Raw genomic sequence first — 20,567 nt, 5'->3', positions numbered from 1 at the left:
CTAGTGTGCTAAATTATTTTCATGATTTATTAATGATGCAAATGGTGGACATTTGTTTCAAATATTTTGTTACTCTAGAATAACTTCAAAGGTGCCTTACAGCTTGAGACATTTCTAAGATTATCAAGATATTTCTTTATATTAGATTTGACACTAATTTTTATGTAATGTGTTGACATTATTTAGGATTTACTATAATCATAATTTCTACTCTTGCTTTACCAACTTATTCTTAACTAAGAACATTTTGGTCCAGAGTAAAGTTTTTTATTAAATAGAAAATGTTTGGGTAACTATACTTGTTAAAATACAGATTTTTGAAAGGGGATAGTGTTCATCAGCAAATCTATAGTATTTTGAAGAACTGAGACATATTTCTATACCTTGATATTTCTTCAGTATTAAAATACTTAGATGTATGTGTGTGTGTTTTTTAATAGATTACCTTTCTCAAGGAATCGATCTTTCTGGAATTGAAGTAATAGAAAATGATCTACTTTTTATTGCAAGAGCTCGACTTGAAGTGGAAAATCAAGCTAAGCGCCTACTGGAGCAGGGTGTGGAGACTCAGGTAATAAGAGTAATACTCCCTTTTTTTAATGTGAAAGATAATGTCTTGAGACAGATGAAGTTTTGATTTTGAAATTAAGAAAACTAATTTATGTCCTCATCACTGAGAAACTGTCTACAGTTTGAATTGGAGAATAGGGTATAAAGTAAGTACAGAGAAAATGTATTTAATAGCTATTTAATTCTAAAAATAGATCCTAAGATTTCTAGTATATAATACATATGAGATATAGTTTATATGTTTATATGTAGATGGATAGTTAATACCTGTTGAGTGTGCCTGTTTTGTCTGAGACACTGTTACTTAATTAAGCCTTTCAACAACCCAGTAAGGTTGGTATTACTATTTCCATTGTACACATGAGGAAACGGAGAGCTTAAATAAGTTGTTGCAGATCACACAGCTAACACATGGTGTTTGGGACATACAACACTCTCACTCCAGAATTTTGCACCGTTAATAATCAATGTACTGTAATTAAGGGGGAAAAAAAAAGTACTTAGTATTGAGATTTCTCTGAAGGTGTCATTTTCCTGTTGCTTAATGTTCTGAAACCCCAAGGTATTAAGATAGTTGAATCAGCAAATTAGATGTTAATCTCAGTTGTTCTACATTTATATTGCATTGCACCCAAATATTTTCTCCATTTGTATTGGATCTAAATACAATTAGTAGTGTCTATTTTTTTATTCACATCTTTTAACCAGGAATTTCATTTTGTGCATTTCTACTGGATAAAAATAATTTTATAAATATTCTTTAAGTAGTCTCTAAATCAGGAAGGTACTTAATGACTTCTCGGGGCACCTGGGTGGCTTAGTCGGTTAAGCGTCCGACTTTCGCTTAGGTCACGATCTCGCAGTTCGTGGGTTCAAGCCCCGCGTCGGGCTCTGTGCTGACTGCCAGCTCGGAGCCTGGAGCCTGTTTCAGAGTCTGTGACTCCCTCTCTCTCTCACCCTCCCCTGTTCATGCTGTCTCTCTCTCTCTCTCTCTCTCTCCTAGAAATAAAAAAAAAAAAAAAGGGAAGGTACTTAATGACTTCTGATTCTTCACTTATAATTCAAAAAGTGTAACTGAATGTTACTTACTGTTTTAAACAAATTTTTAATTTGTTATTAAATTAATCATTACCTACATAATGAAAAGTGAGCAAATGATCCTTATGTACAGAACGAAACACCACATACACATGTGCATGAAGAGTGAAGTACCACAGTGTGAACACATGTGCGCAATGTTAAGATCCAGGGCAAGAAATAGGAAATTCCCGGCACTCCTGGATCCCCTTCACTCCCTCTCGCCATCACTGCCGTCCATTCCCAGAAGCCACCAGGATCCCAGCTTCTGATACTGGAGCCTGGTTTTACCTCCTGCCAGTTATTCTAACTTCAGGTCTCACCAGGAAGATAACACATTTCTCCTGTTAAAAAATAAGGTACCTGTCTACATCAAATTACAGAAGATAACTTTTCAAAGAAATATTTGGGGAATTCCAAGTCAGCTTTGATTTAAGCTGACTATTTGTATAGAAAATTGATATCTGCCCAGCTTATTTAGTTGTGAGATAGACAGCAGTTAACATTTCAGAAAGTGCATTATCACAAGCCTTTTGTATTAATCTAATGTCCATATTATCACTGCCTCAGAGAGTCCAAGTTTTATATATGACTACTCTTTAAAATGTTTCCTTTGAGGTTTTATTGCTGTGTATGTATGTGTGTATCCTTACATCTTTAATTTATGCAATTCTTAGTATTTTATTATATTTCAGAGTTATGGTAATGAAAGCAAAAATGGTTGAAAATAAGCATTACTATAGTTTGTTGAGCAAAAGTATTTTGCAACTGGGATGGGTGATTTTAACATGTTAGAATGGAATGGCTACTTTTAAATTTTTTTTTTTTTTTTTTTTTTTTTTTTACTGTTGTCTCATATATTTTAAAAACAGGGAAAGTATTTTCTAGGATAATTGTTTGTAATTAAACTCGATTGTAGACATGTTATTGTTTTGTGTACATTGTACGGTTGTCGAATTTGACTTTCCTTCAGTTTTTAAATCATATTAAAATTAAAGTAGAAGTGATAAACTTTTAGGAAATTAAGATCCTTAGATGTAAATAAATAATGTTATATATTTTAATTATATACAGTTAGTCAAAGATTATTAAAGTAGATAACTGCTATGTAGCTAACAGCCTGTATCTGATCAATAAGACTAAGTTAGAAAGATAAGGAAGAAAAAATAATATATAGATACTATGTGTCTGCATGGGTAGATGTAGAATGATCTGTGTGGATCTGAGGAGAACAGGGGCCAGGGAACTATAATTTTGTATGGCTCAGTGTGGTTTGGAGGAGGTCAGATTCTATTCAGGGCATGGGAACATTGTCTCCTTGTTAGGCTGTATGGATTATATTAGCAGTTTGTTGCTCACTGGTATCATCCAACTTGTTTGTCTTGTTTAGATTCCATAAGTATAAAGTAACTAACCTGAACATAATTAGACTTCGTACATAATTTTCCTAAAGGGAGAAAATGTACTGATCTGCCAGGAGTCGCATTGTGGTTCATTTTACAGTTTGTACGATATTTCTCATGTGTAAATTGTTGTTGATGTTTACAGCATTTATTTTTGAATTCAGTCATGTGTGTCTGTCTCTCTTGGACCTGAGTCCTCTGGGTTATTTTTACAGTGTCCGCTTTATGGCTTGTCAGAGCTCAGAAGAGTAAACCCTCAACAATGATGCTACTGAGATAATGCTTCTGGGGAAGCAGGGTGTCTTAGTGGAAGGAGTCTGTTTTGGAGCCTCCCTCCTTTCCTTTCAGAAAAGCAGCAAGACAGAGGTGTCATCCAGCGGCTCAGCAGGCAGTTCAGGAATTAAGAAAGAGACCGACCTTTACTGAATGCATGTTCTTTGCCAGGATTTGTGTTAGTCACTTTACATGTGTTCTCTCAGTCACAGTAACAAATATGTGAGGAAGATATAATTATCCACTTTTTATAGTTAATGAAACAAAGCCCTGGAAAGGTTAGGGAATTAGCTGAAGATTATACAGCTAGCAACGGATAGAGTCATGGCCTGGAATGCCTGCTTTCCACTTTATTAAGACCAAGTGGTTTATTCTAATTTTGTTAAATAATCATATTTTAAATTATTTGACAATTTGTGAAGCAGTTTACATTGAAAAAGGAATACTTACAGCATAAAAATTTCTTTGGGAAGTCTCCATGTGATGACTAATCTAAGCCAGTTCTTCAGTATTCTTCAGAATTTTTATGTTTCTCGAGCCAACTTTATTTTCCTGTTACCTGAAGTTAGTGTTTCAGGCCATCAGCCTTCCTCCCCTCTCCCCACACTCCAGTTTGCCTTGAGCAGATACCCTTCATTTCTACTTTGAACAGGCACCCCTTGCACCCCTGTGCTCTGGGTACTGTTGCTTAGGAACCTTAACTCCTACGCCCTGCTCTCCTTTCTGGTTCTATCCTTTCCCTTGTGCCCTCAGCACGTGGCCAGTCTCCCGCCTTCTCTGCTCTCCAGGCTCGCACTCTTGCTTGTAGTGCTTCACGTGCCTGCCTGCCTGCCTGCCTGCCTGCCGGGCTTCTTTAGAGCTTTCATGTTTTCCTTTTATGCCTGCAACACTCCCTCCACTTCCCATTAAAACATGCTGCAGCTTATATCTCTTTTATTCTCAAATCTTATTCTTCCATTTATCAGACATCATTGAAATAGTTAAACATACTCTTAATATTTATTGTAAATAAAGACTAAAAGAATGGCAGCATCTTAATTTGAAGGACTATTGCTTTCATGAAGTATTACTCACTTAGTAGTTTATAGGCTTATAACATGAACAGAGATTTTCAGTAAATAAGGAACTTTTGAAAAATTACATGTCATCAGCTACATGTGATAATCAACTTCTGACATTTGGTTTCTTAAAAGTGTTAGTGATTTTTTTCTTAGTACATAGCTGACTATCATTTTCAGTCTCAGTTAATTGTAAAACTTAACTTTATTAAAAGAAATTTACTGCATTTTTTTTCCAAAATCAAAATTTTCATATAGATAATTTTGCTTTGATCGTTACTGTTTTTTCCTAGTCAATTGATTAAATATGCTGTTTTCATTTGTAGATTTTAAATAGCTTTGTAGTATCATAAAGTCTCTACTCCAGTAGTTAAAAATTTCTGTTTTTGAAGGCGTAAACTAAATGACTACTTAGATACTGAGAAGGTGTTGTCTCTTCCTACATGAAAAATATGGAAGTAGACTGACCTCACGAAAGCCATATTATTTCTAATTGGAAGAGATGCATAGTGGTATCTCTGCCATTTTCTTTACTAAAGGTCTGGAAGGACTGATGACTTGGAGTGGGTCCTCTGGTGAAGCATAACATGTCACCACAATAGAGAAAAATATTCTTCAGTTCCCTTGGCCATCTTTGTCACCAGCGTGGGGCCGGACGTGGCCTCCATCTGCAGCTCTTCGTTGACTCCTGTTTCTCTCGCTCTTTTCTACTGATCCTCAGAATCTTTCACTGACAGAAGCCAGACACAGAAAAAGAGCCTTATGATATTTTCAGGACTGCAACAGACCCATTACCTCGAGCTGTAACTAGCTTTCAAAAATAGGTGACAGAGATTTCGATCTGGACTAGTTCCCGCATCACCATAGCTACCAGGCCTCCACATGAGATGATGACATTTTAATTAGAAAGATGGCTCTAACTTGTGAATTAGAAGCTTTCGCAGTAAACAAGCGCAGGACTTTCTGGAGGTTCTAGGATGGGGGAAGATGATGGACTTACTTGTCTTGAAAAGTCATCAGGGAGAGGGTCTCTGTGATCTTACTTCACAGCTCCGTCCTCAGCTATAATCTCCGCTCTGGTAACTGTCAGTGCTAGGAAGTAAACGTCTGTGAACCTGCCTTTTCCCTGAGGCAGAAAACCTCCTGATCAAGCCCTGGGTTCTGGTTGACAGCTAAAAGTAGATCACAACAGCATGACCTTGACCGTCTTTCTAGGATGACGGTGTAGAATTAAAGTTCAGTAGACAAACGTCTATGTAGCACACAGTAAGTGCTTATATTAGGAATTCTTTTTGCTTTTGTAGTTAAAAATTCTCTGTGCTTCTAGCATAGAGAGGGTACCAATTCAAGTGCATTGTGTTGAAGATCTGTAGAAGTTAAACATGTCCTAAGCTTCAAAAACACTTAATGGCAAAGTTGAACAATGAAAAAGTGATTCTTTTTGTAACTAATTATGGTAGTCTAACATGCAACACTTCCTTTGTAATCTTTTTCTTCTTTATGGGCCTGGCAAGCAGCAATAGACTCAGTGTCAGTTGATTTGTCAAGCTGAGTATCTGCTTTAAGAGGTCTAGCTTTTATTTCTTTGGCTACCGAAAGTTTTCCTGGCTATCCCATGAATTCTAGAACAGATCTCATCATTTGAATCTATAGAAACTCATTTTGTATGTTTCATCCCAATGTGGCTTTTGTTATTCTGCTCTTTGCTAAGTATAGAGTGTTAATAATTTTCCATCTCTTGTTGAAGCATTTTTCTTTTTCTTTACTTTTTAAATTGAATTGACTTACCATATCCTGTTAGTTTCGTGTGTACATCATAGTGATTTGATATTTTTAAATGTTATGAAATGGTCTCTGTAAGTCTAGTTACTGTGACCATACGAAGTTATTTCAGTGTTACTGACTTTACTTCCTATGCTGTATTTTACATCCCCATGACTTCATTATTTTATAACTGGGAGTTTGTACTTAATCTCCTTCACCTGCTTTGCCTGCCCCCTCGATGCTTCTCTCATCTGGTAACCAACGGTTTGTTTCCTGAATCTGTAAAACTGTGTCTGCTTTGTTTTGTTTTTTTAGGTTCCACATAAAAGTGAAACCATATGGTATTTGTTTCTCTGTCTTTGACATTTCACGTAAGGTCCATCCATGTTGTCAAAAATGGCAAGAACTTTTTTTTAGCTTTTTATTTTATTTATTTCTTTAAAGTAAATATGGAGGTGGAACTCCTGACCCCGAGATGCTGTTCTGACTGAGCTAGTCAGCAACCTCAGATTTCATTCTTTTTTATGGCTATTCCATTGTATACATATACACATCTTCTTTATCTGTTCGTCTCAGTGGACACTTAGATTGCTTCCATATCGTGGCTATTGAAAATAACACTACAGTCAACATAAGGGTGCGTTATTTCCTTTCAAAGTAATGTTTTTACCTGGCGTACAGAGTCTGAAGTTTGAGGTCAGCCCATGGTGGTCCTCCTGCGAGAAAGCAGGGCAGAGACCTGGGAGTGGACCTCAAGGTCAGAGGATCCCTTGGGTTGCACAAAGAGAAGCATTTCCCCTGCTTGGAGTGCATTTGCTAGAGGTGGTACATCCTCTCTACAGACAAAAGACCTGACAAGCACCATCAAGCCACCACATTCACCAGTATAGGAACAAGGATACCTGTTGCGGGCAGCAAGCCCTGGTGCTGGTTGTGTGTTGTAATTTACCATAAACTCTGAACCGCTGCTGCTTTGCCAGCAGCCTGAGTGTTTGCTGGGACAAGCCGGCCCTGGCCACAGTGCTGTGAGACCCTCCCCTGGAAGATCACTGTGGGTCTAAACCCTATATATACTTCTATACTCTGAAGTATAGGGTTTTGAAACCTAGCTGGCTCTGAGATAAAACTCTGCAAGAGGCACCGCCTGGTAGAGAGACAGTTCAGACGGAGATGGGGAAGGCAGGGAGCTGTCAGAAACGGGAGACACCAGAAGGGTGACATTATTGCATGTCTGTGAGGGCGTGAACTTCCTGCTCTGGAGACTAGAGAGCAGGGTGAAGCCATTTTCACCACTAGGCCACCAACACTGATCGACCCCCAGTAGGTAAACACCACCAAGTGGAGAATAGAACCCTTACACAGGCCGTACACCCCCATGCCCTCCAGTCGCATCTCCACTAGGACAGGTCTGCCTTTGAATCAGAGCAGCAGGCCCCTCCCCCAGAAGACCAGTACAAATCCCTCCCGGGAGTTGATTCCACTGGCCCATAGACTGCTGTAGACTTTCAGCTCTAGGGGAAACTGGATCTAGCTTCATTTCGGTTTTGTTGTTGTTGTTCATTTGTCTCTTCATTTTTTTTGTTGCTTCTGTTTTTGTTGTTGTTTCTTGGATACAGAAAAACCAAATTATTTTTTTAATTTTTATTTTTTTTCTCTTTTTTTCTATCAAGCTTCTCTTGACAAGTAGACCAAAACACACCTAGGACCTACCTTCCTTTATTTGATTAAAAAATATTTTTAAAGTTTATTTATTTTGAGAGAGAGCACAGGTAAGGGACGTGCAGAGAGAGGTGGGGACAGAGTATCTGAAACAGGCCCTGTGCTGACAGCAGAGAGCCTGATGGCAGGGTTTGAACTCATGAACCATGAGATTATGACCTGAGCTAAAGTTGATGCTTAATCCACCAGGTGCCTTAATTTAAAAAAAATATATATATATATTTTTTGTCTGTAGAGACAAAAGAACTAAAATCTAACCAGGCTGAAACTAAAAATGCTATGATTGAAATGCAAACCCAAATGGAGGCCATAAACACAGGATGGATGAGGCAGAGGAACAAATTAGCAATATAGAAGATAAAATTATGGAAAATAATGAAGCTGAAAAAGAGGGAAACAAAATTCATGGATCAGAAAGGCAGACTTAGGGAGGTCAGGGATTTATTAAAAGTAATAACATTTATATCATAGGAGTCCCAGAAGATGAAGAGAGAGAAAAAAGGGCAGAAGGTTTGTGTGAACAAATTATAGCTGAAAACTTCCTTAATGTGGGGAAGACACAGACATCAAAATCCAGAAAGCACAGAGAACTTCCATTGAATTCAACAAAAGCTGGTCATCACCAAGACATACCATAGTCAGACTCACAAAATACACAGACAAGGAAAGAATCTTGAAAGCCAGGGGAAAAAGGTCCTATCCTACAAGTGAAGACAAATCAGGTTTGGAGTAGATCTGTCCACAGAAACTTGGCAGGTCAGAAAAGAGTACCAAGATATATTCATCATGCTGAATGGAAAAAATATGCAACCAAGATTACTCTATCCAGCAAGGCTGTCTTTCCAAATACAAAGAGAGAGAAAGATCTTCCTAGCCAAACAAAAACTGAAGGAGTTTCTGACCACTGAACCAGCCCTAAAGTTGGGAAATTCTAAGGGGTAGTCTTTGAGAGGAGGGAGGGGGAAAAAGACCACAAGCAGCAAAGACTAGAAAGGACAAGAGAACATCACCAGAAATACTAACTCTACAGGTAACACAGTGGCACTAAATACATCTTTCAATAATCACTCTGAATGTGAATGGACTAAATGGTCCAATCAATACCCTATATGGTATCCAAACAGATTAAAAAAAAAAAAAAACCAAGATCCATCTATATGCTACTTAAAGGAGATTCATTTTGGACCTAAAGATACCTGCAGATTGAAAGGGAGAGGATGGAAACCTCTATCATGCTAAGAGACATGAAAAGAAAGTTGGAGTAGCCATACTTATATCAGACAAACTAGATTTCAAAACAAAATCTGTAATGAGAGATGAAGAAAGGCTTTATATCATAATTAAACGTTCTATCCATCAAGGAGATCTAAAAATTGTGAATGTTTATGCTCCCATCTTTAAAATGTCCAAACGTATATATCAATTAACAACATATAAGGAAGCTCATTGATAATAATACGATAATAGTAGGAGACTTTACCACTTCACAAAAATGGACAGATCACTTAAGCTGAAAATTAACAAGGAAAGAATGGCTTTGAATGACACACTAGACCGGATGGACTTAACAGATATAGTAAGAACATTTCATCCTAAAGCAGCAAAATACACATTCTTCTCAAGTGCACATGCAACATTCTCCAGAATAGATCATATGCTAGGTCACAAATCATTCCTCAACAGGTACAAAAAGATCAAGATCATGCCATACATATTTTCAGGTGACAACGATATGAAACTTGAAGTCAACTACGAGAAAACATTTGGAAAGCCCTCAAATACATGGAGGTTAAAGAACATCCTACTAAAGAATGAAAGGGTTAGCCTGGAAATTAAGAAATAAAAAAATACACGGAAGCAAATGAAAATGAAAACATGACAGTCCAAACCTTCGGGAATGCAGCAAGGGTAGTCCTAAGAGGGAAGTATATTATAGTTCAGGCTCATCAGAGGAAGCAAGAAAGGTCCCAAATAAACAGCCTACCTTACACCTAAAGGAACTAGGAAAGGAATAGCAAATACCACCTAAAACCAGCAGAAGAAGGGAAATAATAAAGATAAGGGCAAAAAATGATATAGAAACAGACAAACAAAAAACCCAAGTAGAACAGATCAACGAAACTAAGAGCTGATTTTTTGAAAGAATTAGCAAAATTGATAAATCCCTAGCCAAACTTACTAAAAGAAGAGAGGAAGGACCCCAATAGGTAAAATCACAAATGAAAGAGAAGAGATTACAACCAGTACCACAGAAATATAGACAGTTATAAGAGAATACTATGAAGAATTATATGCCAACAAACTGGGCAGTCTGGAAGAAGTGGACAAATTCCTAGACACTTCCACACTACCAGCACTCAAATGGGAAGAAATAGAATATTTGAACAGACCAACAACGAGCAAAGAAATTGAATTAGTAATCAAAAATCTCCCAACAAGCAAGAGTTCTGGGCTAGATGGGTCCCAAGGGAATTTCCCCAGACATTTAAAGAAGAGTTAATACCTATTCTCAAGGACAAATACCATATGTTTGCACGTATAGGAGGATTAGGAGGAACTTAACGGAGGACTGTGGGGGAGAAGAAGGGGGAAATGGTGGGGGAGAGGGAGGGAGACAAACCATGAGAGACTCTTGAATGCTGAGAACAAACTGAGGGCTGATGAGGGTTGGGATGAGGGGAAGGAGGGTGATGGGCATGGAGGAGGGCACTTGTGGGAATGAGCACTGGGTGTTATATAGAAAACAGCTTGACAAAACTATTTGTTAAAAAAAAAAACACAAAAGAATAAATGCCCTCTCTGCTTAAAAAAAACAAAAAACAAAAAACCCCTGTTCTCAAACTGTTCCAAAAAATAGGAATAGAAGGAAAACTTCCAAAGTCATTCTACGAAGTTATCATTACCTTGATTCCAAAACCAAAGAGCCTGCAAAACAGAATTACAAGCCATTATCCCTGATGAACATGGATGCAGGAATTCTCAACAAGATATTAGCAAATCAAATTCAACAGTACATTAAAAGAATTACTCACCACGATCAAGTGGGATTTATTCCTGGGATGCAGAGCTGGTTCAGTATTCACAAATCAATCAAGGTGAATATACCACATTAATAAAATATAAGAACCATGTGACACTGTCCATAGACACAGAAAAAGGATTTGACAAAATACAGCATCCATTCTTGATAAAAATCCTCAATAAAGTACGGATAGATGGAACATAGCTCAACATCATAAAGACCATATACAAGAGAGCCTCAGCTAATATTCTTTTTTTTTTTTAATATTTTTTTAAAATTTATTTCTAGGAGAGAGAGAGACAGCGTGAGCAGGGGAGGGTCAGAGAGAGAGGGAGACACAGACTCCGAAACAGGCTCCAGGCTCTGAGCTGGCAGTCAGCACAGAGCCCGACGCGGGGCTCAAACCCACGAACCGCGAGATCGTGACCTAAGCGAAAGTTGGACGCTTAACCGACTAAGCCACCCAGGCGCCCCTCAGCTAATATTCTTAGGGAAGAAACTCTGAGAGCCTTTCCCCTGTGGTCAGGAACAAGTCAAGGATGTCCTCTCTGACCATTCCTATTTAGCATACTTCTAGAAGTCTTTAGACTCTGACTGACATCAGACAACAAAAAGGAATAAAAGGCATCCATATTGTCAAGGAAGAAGTCAAACTTTCACTATTTGCAGATGACATGATACTTTCTGTAGAAAACCTGAAAGACTCCACCAAAAAATTAATAGAACTAATACATGAATTCAGCGAAGTCACATGGTATAAAATCAACATGCAGAAATATGTTGCATTTCTATACACTAATAATGAAGCAGCAGAAAAAGAAATGAAGGAATCAGTCCCATTTGCAGTTGCATCACAAACAGTAAGATACCTAGGAATGAAGCTAACTCAAAACTGTAGAGCACTTAGGAAAGACGGTGAAGAGGACACAGAAATGGAAATGCATTCCATGCTTATGGGTTGGGTGAGCGAGTATTGCTAAAATGTCTACACTACCCAAAGTCCCCAAAGTCATCTACTCTTTTAATGTAAGCCCTATCAAAATGTCACCAGCATTTTTCACAGAGCTAGCACAAACAATCCTAAAATTTGTATGGAAACACAAAAGACCCCCAAATAAACCAAAGCAGTCCTGCAAAAGAAACGCTGAAGGCATCACAATTCTGCATTTCAAGCTAGATTACCAAGCTGTAGTCATCACAACAGTATGGCTCTGGCACAGAAACAGACACCAGATGGGTGGAACAGAACAGAAAACCCAGAAATGGACCCACAGCTGTATGGTCTGCTCATCTTTGACAAACCAGGAAAGCACATCCCCCCCATAGAAAAGAGGCAGTCTCTTCAACAAATGGTGCTGGGAAAACTGGATGGCGACATACAGAAGGATGAGCCTGGGCTGCCTGGTAACCCCTTACACAAAAGTAAACTCAAAATGGATAAAAGACTTAAACGTAAGACCAGAAGCCATCAAAATCCTAGAGGAGAAAACGGGCAATAACCTGGTTGACCTCACCGGCAGCAACTTCGTACTTGACATGTCTCCAGAGGCGAGGGAAACAAAATAAAAATGAACTTTCTGCACAGCAAAGGAAACAGGAAAACTAAAAGGCAACCGACGGAATGGGCAAAGATAATTTGCAAATGACATATCAGATAAAGGGTTAGAATCAAAATCTAAAAAGAGCTTATCAAACTCAACACCCAAGAAAACAAATAACCCAGCTAAAAAATGGGAAGAAAACATGAATAGACAGTTTTCCAAAGAAGACGTCCAGATGGCTAACAGACACATGGAAAGATGCTCAACATCACTCACCATCAGGGAAATACAAATCAAAACCATAATGAAATGACCCTCACACCTGTCAGAGTGGCTGAAATTAACAACACAAGAAACAACAGGTGTTGGTAAGGATGCAAAGAGAGGGGAGCCCTCGTACTTTCGGTGGGAATGCAGACTGGTGCAGCCACTCTGGAGCACAGTGCGGAGCTTCCTCGAGAAAGTAAAACTAGAACTACTCTGTGGTCCAGCAGTCGCACTATTAGGTAGTTACTCAAAGTATATAAAAATACAGATTAAAAGGGGTACATGCACCCCAGTGTGTATAGCAGCACTATCAACAATAGCGAAACCATAGTGAGAGCCCAAATGTCCATTGACTGATGAGTGGATAAAGAAGGTGTGGTGTGTCTGTCTATCTGTCTGTCTGTATCTGTGCGTGTGTGCATATATATAGATATATGGATATAATGGAATATTACTTAGTCATCAAAAAGAATGAAACCTTCTCATTTGCAGTGACGTGGGTGGAACTAGAATGTATTATGCTAAGTGAAAGACAGAGAAAGACAAATACCATATTGTTTCACTCATGTGCAATTGAAACAACACAGATGAACATATGGGAAGAAGAGGGGAGAAGACACTGTTAGGGACAGACGGACGTGGGTGGCAGCTGGGCTAGGTGGGTGACGGGATTAAGGCCGGCACTTGTAATGGGCACTGGGTGTCGTGTGTAAGTAGGGAGTCACTGGATTCTATGGAAAACAATTGAATATAAGAAAATAAACCAATCATGGCAACCAAAAAATAAAATCAAAAACTTAAAAAAAGACAAATTAGTGTTTTTATTTTCTTTGGATAAATATCCAGAAGTAGAAATGCTAGATCATATACTAGTTCCATTTTTAACTTGTTGATGAAACTCCATACTATACTCCCAAAGCATTTTTCTTGCCACAGAATAAACAATTTCAGGGAGGTACGTGATATGGGTGAACAAATCAAAGGTATAAACACCCATTTATAAAATAAATGAGTCTTGCAGATGTAATATAAAGCATGACAATTACAGTTAATATCACTGTACTGTGTGTTTGAAAGTTGCTGAGAGAGTAAGTAGATCTTAATAGTGCTTATCACAAGAAAAAATTGCAGTGACGACGTTAAGACTTACTGTTGTTTTCATTCTGCAATATACACAAGTATCAGTCATTACACCTGAAGCTAATAGAGTGTTACAAGTCGACAATACCTCAGGGCGCCTGGGTGGCTCAGTCGGTTAAGCATCTGACTTTGGCTCAGGCCGTGATCTCACAGTTCCTGAGTTCAAGCCTCACGTTGAGTTCTGTGCTGACAGCTCAGAGCCTGGACCTTGCTTCAGGTTCTGTGACTCCCTTTCTCTCTGCTCCTCCCCTACTTACACTCTGTCTGTCTGTCTGTCTGTCTCTCTCAAAAAATAAGTGCTAAAAATTAAAAAAGAAAACTAGTCAGTGATACCTCAATTAAAAAAGAAACAATTTGAAGGGATGATTATATTATGAGCTCTTCATGTTACATAGAGCTAAAGGTTTCATGTATTTCCTTTACCAGTGGCCTCAGTGGATAATTTGCCATTCATCCCCTCCAAATATTTGTTTGTTTCTTCTATCACTGTTGGCTTTCCTTACATTTAGTGGAGCCTTGGCATGGGTATATTTACACTTAAATAAGCTCTATGACATGTATAAATAATAATTTTAAAGGTTACTCTTACAGTTTTTCTTTAAAGATAAGATAGTTATTAATAATAGTTAATAATCAGTACAAATAATAATAATTTGTACTGACATGGTGTTTTAGAGCTTAAAAAGATATTTTAAACTGATCAACTAAATATTTTCCCAAAGTTTAGTCTTATTTAGCTTGTGCTTACTATTTTATCCTTAAATTTGAATGGAAATTAATTTGAACTCTTAATTAAACACTCAATCAGGGGTTGGTATTATGGGCTATTTTTGTATGGCTCAGGTGCTAGGAATTATTCTTATATTTTACATGGTTAGGAGGAAACAAAGAAGAACATACAATTGAGACCTTGTATGGCCTGGAAAACCTGAAATATTTACCATTGAGCCCTTAATTTTATTTTTTAAGTATAATTTATTGTCAAATTGGTTTCCCTACAACACCAAATGCTCATCTCAACAAGTGGCCTCCTCAATGCCCATCACCCACTTTCCCCTCCCCCCCACCCCCATCAACCTTCAGTTTGTTCTCTGTATTCAAGTCTCTCATGGTTGGCCTCCCTCCCTCTCCCCAGCTATTTTTTCCCTTTCCCCTCCCCCATGGTCTTCTGTTAAGTTTCTCAGGATCCACATATGAGTGAAACCATATGGTATCTCTCTTTCTCTGACGAACTTATTTCACTTAGCATAATACCCTCCAGTTTCATCCATGTTGCTACACGTGGCCAGATTGCATTCTTTCTCATTGCCAAGTTGTATTCCACTGTATAGATAAACCACATCTTCTTGATCCGTTCATCAGATAATGGACATTTAGGCTCTTTCCATGATTTGGCTATTGTGGAGAGTGCTGCTGTGAACATTGGGGTACGTGTGCCCCTGTGCGTCAGCACCCCTGTATCCCTTGGGTAAATTCCTAGCAGTGCTATTGCTGGGTCCTAGGGGAGTTCTTTTGTTAGTTTCCTGAGGAACCTCCACACTGTTTTCCAGAGGGGCTGCACCAGTTTACATGCCCACCAACAGTGTAGGAGGGGGCCCGTGTCTCCACATCCTCGCCAGCATCTAGAGTTCTCTGATTTGCTCATTTTAGCCACCTTGACCGGCGTGAGGTGGTCTCTCAGTGTGGCTTTGATTTGTATTTCCCTTGTTGAGCGCTTTAAAGAAAAAGTATGCTGATTGCTGCTTTAGTTTTATTTTCTTTTTGGTGGATGCATTAATATATTCCTTTTTTCCTTCCCTTCCTCCTTCCCATCACCTACCGCCCTTTTCTCTGTTGCAGTATTTCAATTTTTATATGCTCTGTGTTCTTGTTTTATGCTGAATGTAAAGTAGACTGTTATTTTTGTTTCTTTATTTTACAATCATGGTGTTTTCTTATTTCATATATTCTCTTGTCATGAACACCCTACAGTAACATTGGTTGCTTTGTTTTGAAATTTAATTCTATTGCTGTCTTGTAGTGTAGATTCACTCTAATTCAGTCTAATTAACTGTCTGCTTTCAGCCTTAGGGTTTGGCATTATAGCTTTCCATAGTTTTCAAGTTCACTGAATGGCATTTTATTTTCATTCTCCCCTGTGATTTAGCATCTGACTAAATTTTCATTGTCCTTCATACAGAATCTGTCACTGGTCTTTGGTTAAAATTTGTGTAATTGTTTTATGTTTCTCAAAAACACAGAACTTTTTATTTGGGCAATTCTTCTTTGATGATTTTTACCTAATTTAAACAATTTAATGGTGGCTTTTTATTATAGTAGTAAATGCGGAAATACTTACTTTGTAATTCAGAAGACCCAGGCAGCCACTTTGGGTCACTCTAAATTAGTTTGCATTTTCTGTACTTTTATATAATTGAAGTCATACCTGTGCTTTCTCATGTCTGGTTCTGTTGTTCACTTTAATTATTTTGAGGTTGATCCGTGTTGTATGCATTGATGATTTGGTCCCTTTTTATTGCTGATTAGCATTCCATTTCATGATGAGCATCTGGGATATTTCCATTTTCAGGCTAGGCTTCATAAAGCTGCCACGGGTCAAGTACGGGTCCTTGTGTCCGTGTAGGTTTTCTTTTCTCTTAGGTGAACACTGAATGCAAAGAATTTTTGGGTTTTCGAAAGAATGTTTATTTCTTAAAGAGACTAGCAGTTTTCCAAAGTAGTTTATCGTTTTATCTTCCCACATTAGTTTAGAATTCTTCTGGGTCCTCACCAAAGTTTGATGTTGGCAGTCTTTTTTAATTTTAGTCATTTTAATAGGTGGGGGTAGTAGATTCTCATTATAGTTTTAATTTGCTTTTTCCTAATTGCTGATGTGACCTGCTTTTCATATGCCTAATACAGAAGGTCTTTGCTTGGTATTTAAAAAGTTTACTTTCTTTTTCTTACTTATGTGTGAAAATTCTTAATGTATTCTGGATACAAGTCTTTTATCGTGTATGTGTATCGTAAATATTTTCTCCCATTCTAAGGCTTGCATTTTTTCTTTTAGTATTGTTATTGACGTTTAACTTAACATAGCTTAACATCCATTTAAGCATACAGTTTGATGGGTTTCAGTACATTGTATACAGTTGTGCCACCATCTCCTAACCCAGGTTTTTAGGAAACTGTTAACGCCCCAAAACTGTTCCCTCATACCTGTTTGCAGTCAGTGCCTTCTCCTCCCTGCTCCAAACCCACACGTTCCCTCATCTACTTTCTGTGTCTACAGCTTTCACTGTTTCTAAAATTTCATACAAATGGGACAATACAGCATGTAGTCTCATGCAGTAGCTTTTATCATCTAGCCTAGTGTTCTCTTCGGGTTCGTCGTCGTCGTTGCATGCACGAGTGGCCCTTTTATAGTCTGGATGTGGTCTCTGTTAATGTTTCTGTAGGTTGATGCACATTGGCTACTTGTTTTAGCCATTAAGAATAATGCAGCCTTCCCCCCCCCCCATTGATACCATCTTTTTGAACAACACAGTTTTTAAAATTTTAATGAAGACCAGTTTGTCCATATTTTTGTTTGTGTATTCTATAAGAAATTTCTGTCTAAAGTTGGAAAGCTTTCTTCCTATGTTTTTTTATAGGAGTTTATGATTTTAAGTTTTACTTTTAGTGTAAGGCTCATTATTTTCCCATAGAGATATTCAGTTGTTTGAGCACATTTTGTTGAAAGAGATTATTTTTTTCCCCTTGATTGAATTATTTCACTGTGAATTTGTAGATATTTTGGCAACTTGAGAATATTTAATTCCCTGTCAGTCTTTCTCCTAATGGTTTTAACATCTCATGATGATTTTTGTCTACATCATTTTATATTTTTCATTGGAGATTGTGAAAGAGTGATTTTCTGTTTTGTTATTCCTCTATATCAATTAGCTGTGATTCATTTGTAAAGAAGAACTTGCACTCATCAACTAAAGATATTTGGTTACCCCGAACTGCAGTTTCTTTTTATAATGATGGATAAATATTTAAATTTTATGCTTTCGTTATCAATTTACAAAGTAATGAGTTGCTATAATAGCCACCTCCAGTGGTGGCAAATATGGCATGGATTCGTTTGCCTTCATCTTTTTAAAGTCCTCTTACAGACTCATGTATTTTTATATATTGTGGTGCTGAGTGAGACCGCTAGAGCTGTGACACCAAGCCAGACTAACAGTGGCTTAAAAATAGGGATTTGTCTGGAAGTGGGCGGTGCTAACATTGTTTCAGCTGTTCAGTAAGGAGTCAGCTCCCCCATTCTGTCATCCTTAGTGTCCTCTTGCTTGTCACATCATGGTCTCCCACCCCTAGGCATTGCGCCCATGTTCAACGTGTGGATATGGGGCTGTGTCAGCTGCCAGCCAAAAGGCAGCACAAACCCTTGTCAGAATTGCCCCTGCAGACCTGTCTTTGTGACTCATTGGCCAGATCTGGGCCGCATGGTCACTCCAGCTGTCAAGAGGACTGTGAAAGCAAATATCTGGCAGATAAGCACAGAACTGTCAACATTGTCTTGGGCGCTCACGAGCCAGTGCCTGGGGCAGTGCACATCGCCACCCTGGGAGAAAATTAGATTTTTACATTAGAAACATTGGGGACGTCACACTAAGAAAGAAAGAGGGAATGAATTTTAGAGAATAACTAGTAATGCCTATCGTGAAATCTTTGATAAAGCACAGAATGACAAGAATTATTATGTTGTATTACTCTAAAAAACTAAGCCATATTTACATTTAACTTAAAAATGTAATTCTATTAAAAGAATAACATCTTGGGTTTGCCATATTAATGTGTCATGATTCCTTCCTTTGTCCTATAAAATTCATTTTATGATCATGTTTTAGTGTCCTTGAAATACTACCTACTGTTATTTAACACAATGAGAATGTTATTCTGGGGTGCCCAGCTGGCTCATTTGATGGAACCCTCTTGATCTCAGGGTCATGAGTTTGAGCCCCGCATTGGGGGTAGAGATTACTTTAAAAAAAATAAAAAAGAGAATGTTCTTCTAATTATTGACATCATTTAAATAATGTTTAAATTTTTTATTTAAGACGAAACTGTAGATTCATATACTCTTCAGACTTGTTCTGTAAGGAAATTTGAAAGTTAAGATAACCTTTTTATTCTATATCAGTTATCCTTTGACTCTTCTCCATTGTCTCTGTGTTATCACTTCATTTTGTTCACAATCATCCTCTTCCAACCCATGTTCATTTTCATTCTTTTCTCCTTTTTTTCCCTCTCGTTTTTCCTTCTCTTTATACAGCTCTTTTTTTCCTGCTTTTCTTCAGAAGGGGTTAGAATGAAGTTGATTCTGGCTGATAAGATCATACTGTGGTATTAAATGTCCTTCTTAGTTTTTAAATTGCATTTGGGTTATGCCCTGTTGACTGTTGATTGTTAACAGGTTCTGAAATAATCGTATTAGCTTAGCCAAGAAGTACATAACCAGCATTAATGGGCTGCATGTTACTGAATCAGAAAAGCCACTGGTAGGCTCTAAGTCACAACCAAGGTAGCTAATATAATTCTTGCCTTTAAATTACTTTATTTAATATGATTCTCTCTTCTTTTAGTACATGTAATCTCCCATGGAGCTCCATTAAGCTTTCAGTGTTTTAGGCATGTTGTAGCTCCAGAAAAAGTGGCAAGTGTCTATGTACCATTGAGGCATTGTACCATTGACACAGAGATTATAAATTGCCTTCAAAATTTTGGCAGCATATACTTGTTATGTATAGGCTGTTTGCAAGTTTATCAATACTGTTCTTGGTAAATAACATATTTGGATTTTTTAAAATCCTAAGTTACCATGTATGATTAAGATACTGAGCTTTTCCTCATCTTAAAAATACCTTAAAATTGGCCCTATTTTAATAAATACATCTTCTACTGAGGGAGTGGCTTAAAAAATTACCTGCTTTACAGTAAAGATTCTTAAATCTGTATTCTTTCTCTGCTGTAAAATAAAACTCCAGAAAGCTTTTTACTTTTATTTTTATTCAATAGTAAGGACTAGCTGCATAGTGAAAAGTACGTGTTCTTTGAAGTTTTGCTTGAACCGACTTTGCATCTTACTCACTGTAATTTCTGTGTCTTTGAGGAAGCCAAGGTCATATCTCCCTTTCTCTCCCCACCTCTTTGAATGTGTTTCTGAGGTTCCTTAGTTTTTGTTTTGAGTATGAAATGACTTCCTAATTAACCTTTGAGGAAACCATATAATCCTAAACCTCTTCACTAAGTTAAAGTATAATTTCTGAATCTCATGCTTGTCTTTCTAGTTAAAATCAGTGGGAAACAACTTTATCATAGAACTCGAAGCTTTATGGACAGAGTCACGATGGTGCAAGGGGTTTGTATTCTCTTTGTCCATTTCTTCTCTCAGCTCATTGCTCACATCACATCTAATGAAAAGAATTTACCTGCTAAAGAATTACTTCATTAGGGGAAAGCGTGAAATGTGATTGTCTTTGTGACACAAGGATTATTTGATCCTTTCAGACTTTAAACATATAAGGCTATCGCCCTTAGTGGGATCCTGGTCTTTGTGCATTTATGGCATTTTTACATTTTGTTTGCTTCTAGCTAAATCAAATTCTGTCACTCTTTGCTGATTCCAGTTACACGAAGCTTTTAAAGTCGTGTTAAACCCTTGACTTAGTGCTGTATTTGTGCCCGCGAACATCATCTCATATTA

The 20,567-nt window shown here is 37.7% G+C and overlaps 1 protein-coding gene across 5 annotated transcripts in view; it reads left to right on the top strand.

Annotated features, from left to right (window-relative positions):
• COG5 (component of oligomeric golgi complex 5) overlaps positions 1-20,567 on the top strand; it is a 302,803-nt gene that overhangs the window by 130,357 nt on the left and 151,879 nt on the right. For all 5 annotated transcript variants that reach the window (XM_039247215.1, XM_039247213.1, XM_039247210.1 and 2 more), the window contains exon 7: positions 441-571. In XM_039247215.1, coding sequence (XP_039103146.1) covers positions 441-571 — 131 coding nt within the window. The remainder of the gene's footprint in view (positions 1-440; positions 572-20,567) is intronic.

This window comes from Hyaena hyaena, unplaced genomic scaffold, assembly GCF_003009895.1.
Source record: "Hyaena hyaena isolate Hyena2069 unplaced genomic scaffold, ASM300989v1 scaffold_294, whole genome shotgun sequence".
NCBI lineage: Eukaryota > Metazoa > Chordata > Mammalia > Carnivora > Hyaenidae > Hyaena > Hyaena hyaena.
This window is presented reverse-complemented; position numbering and strand designations above follow the sequence as displayed.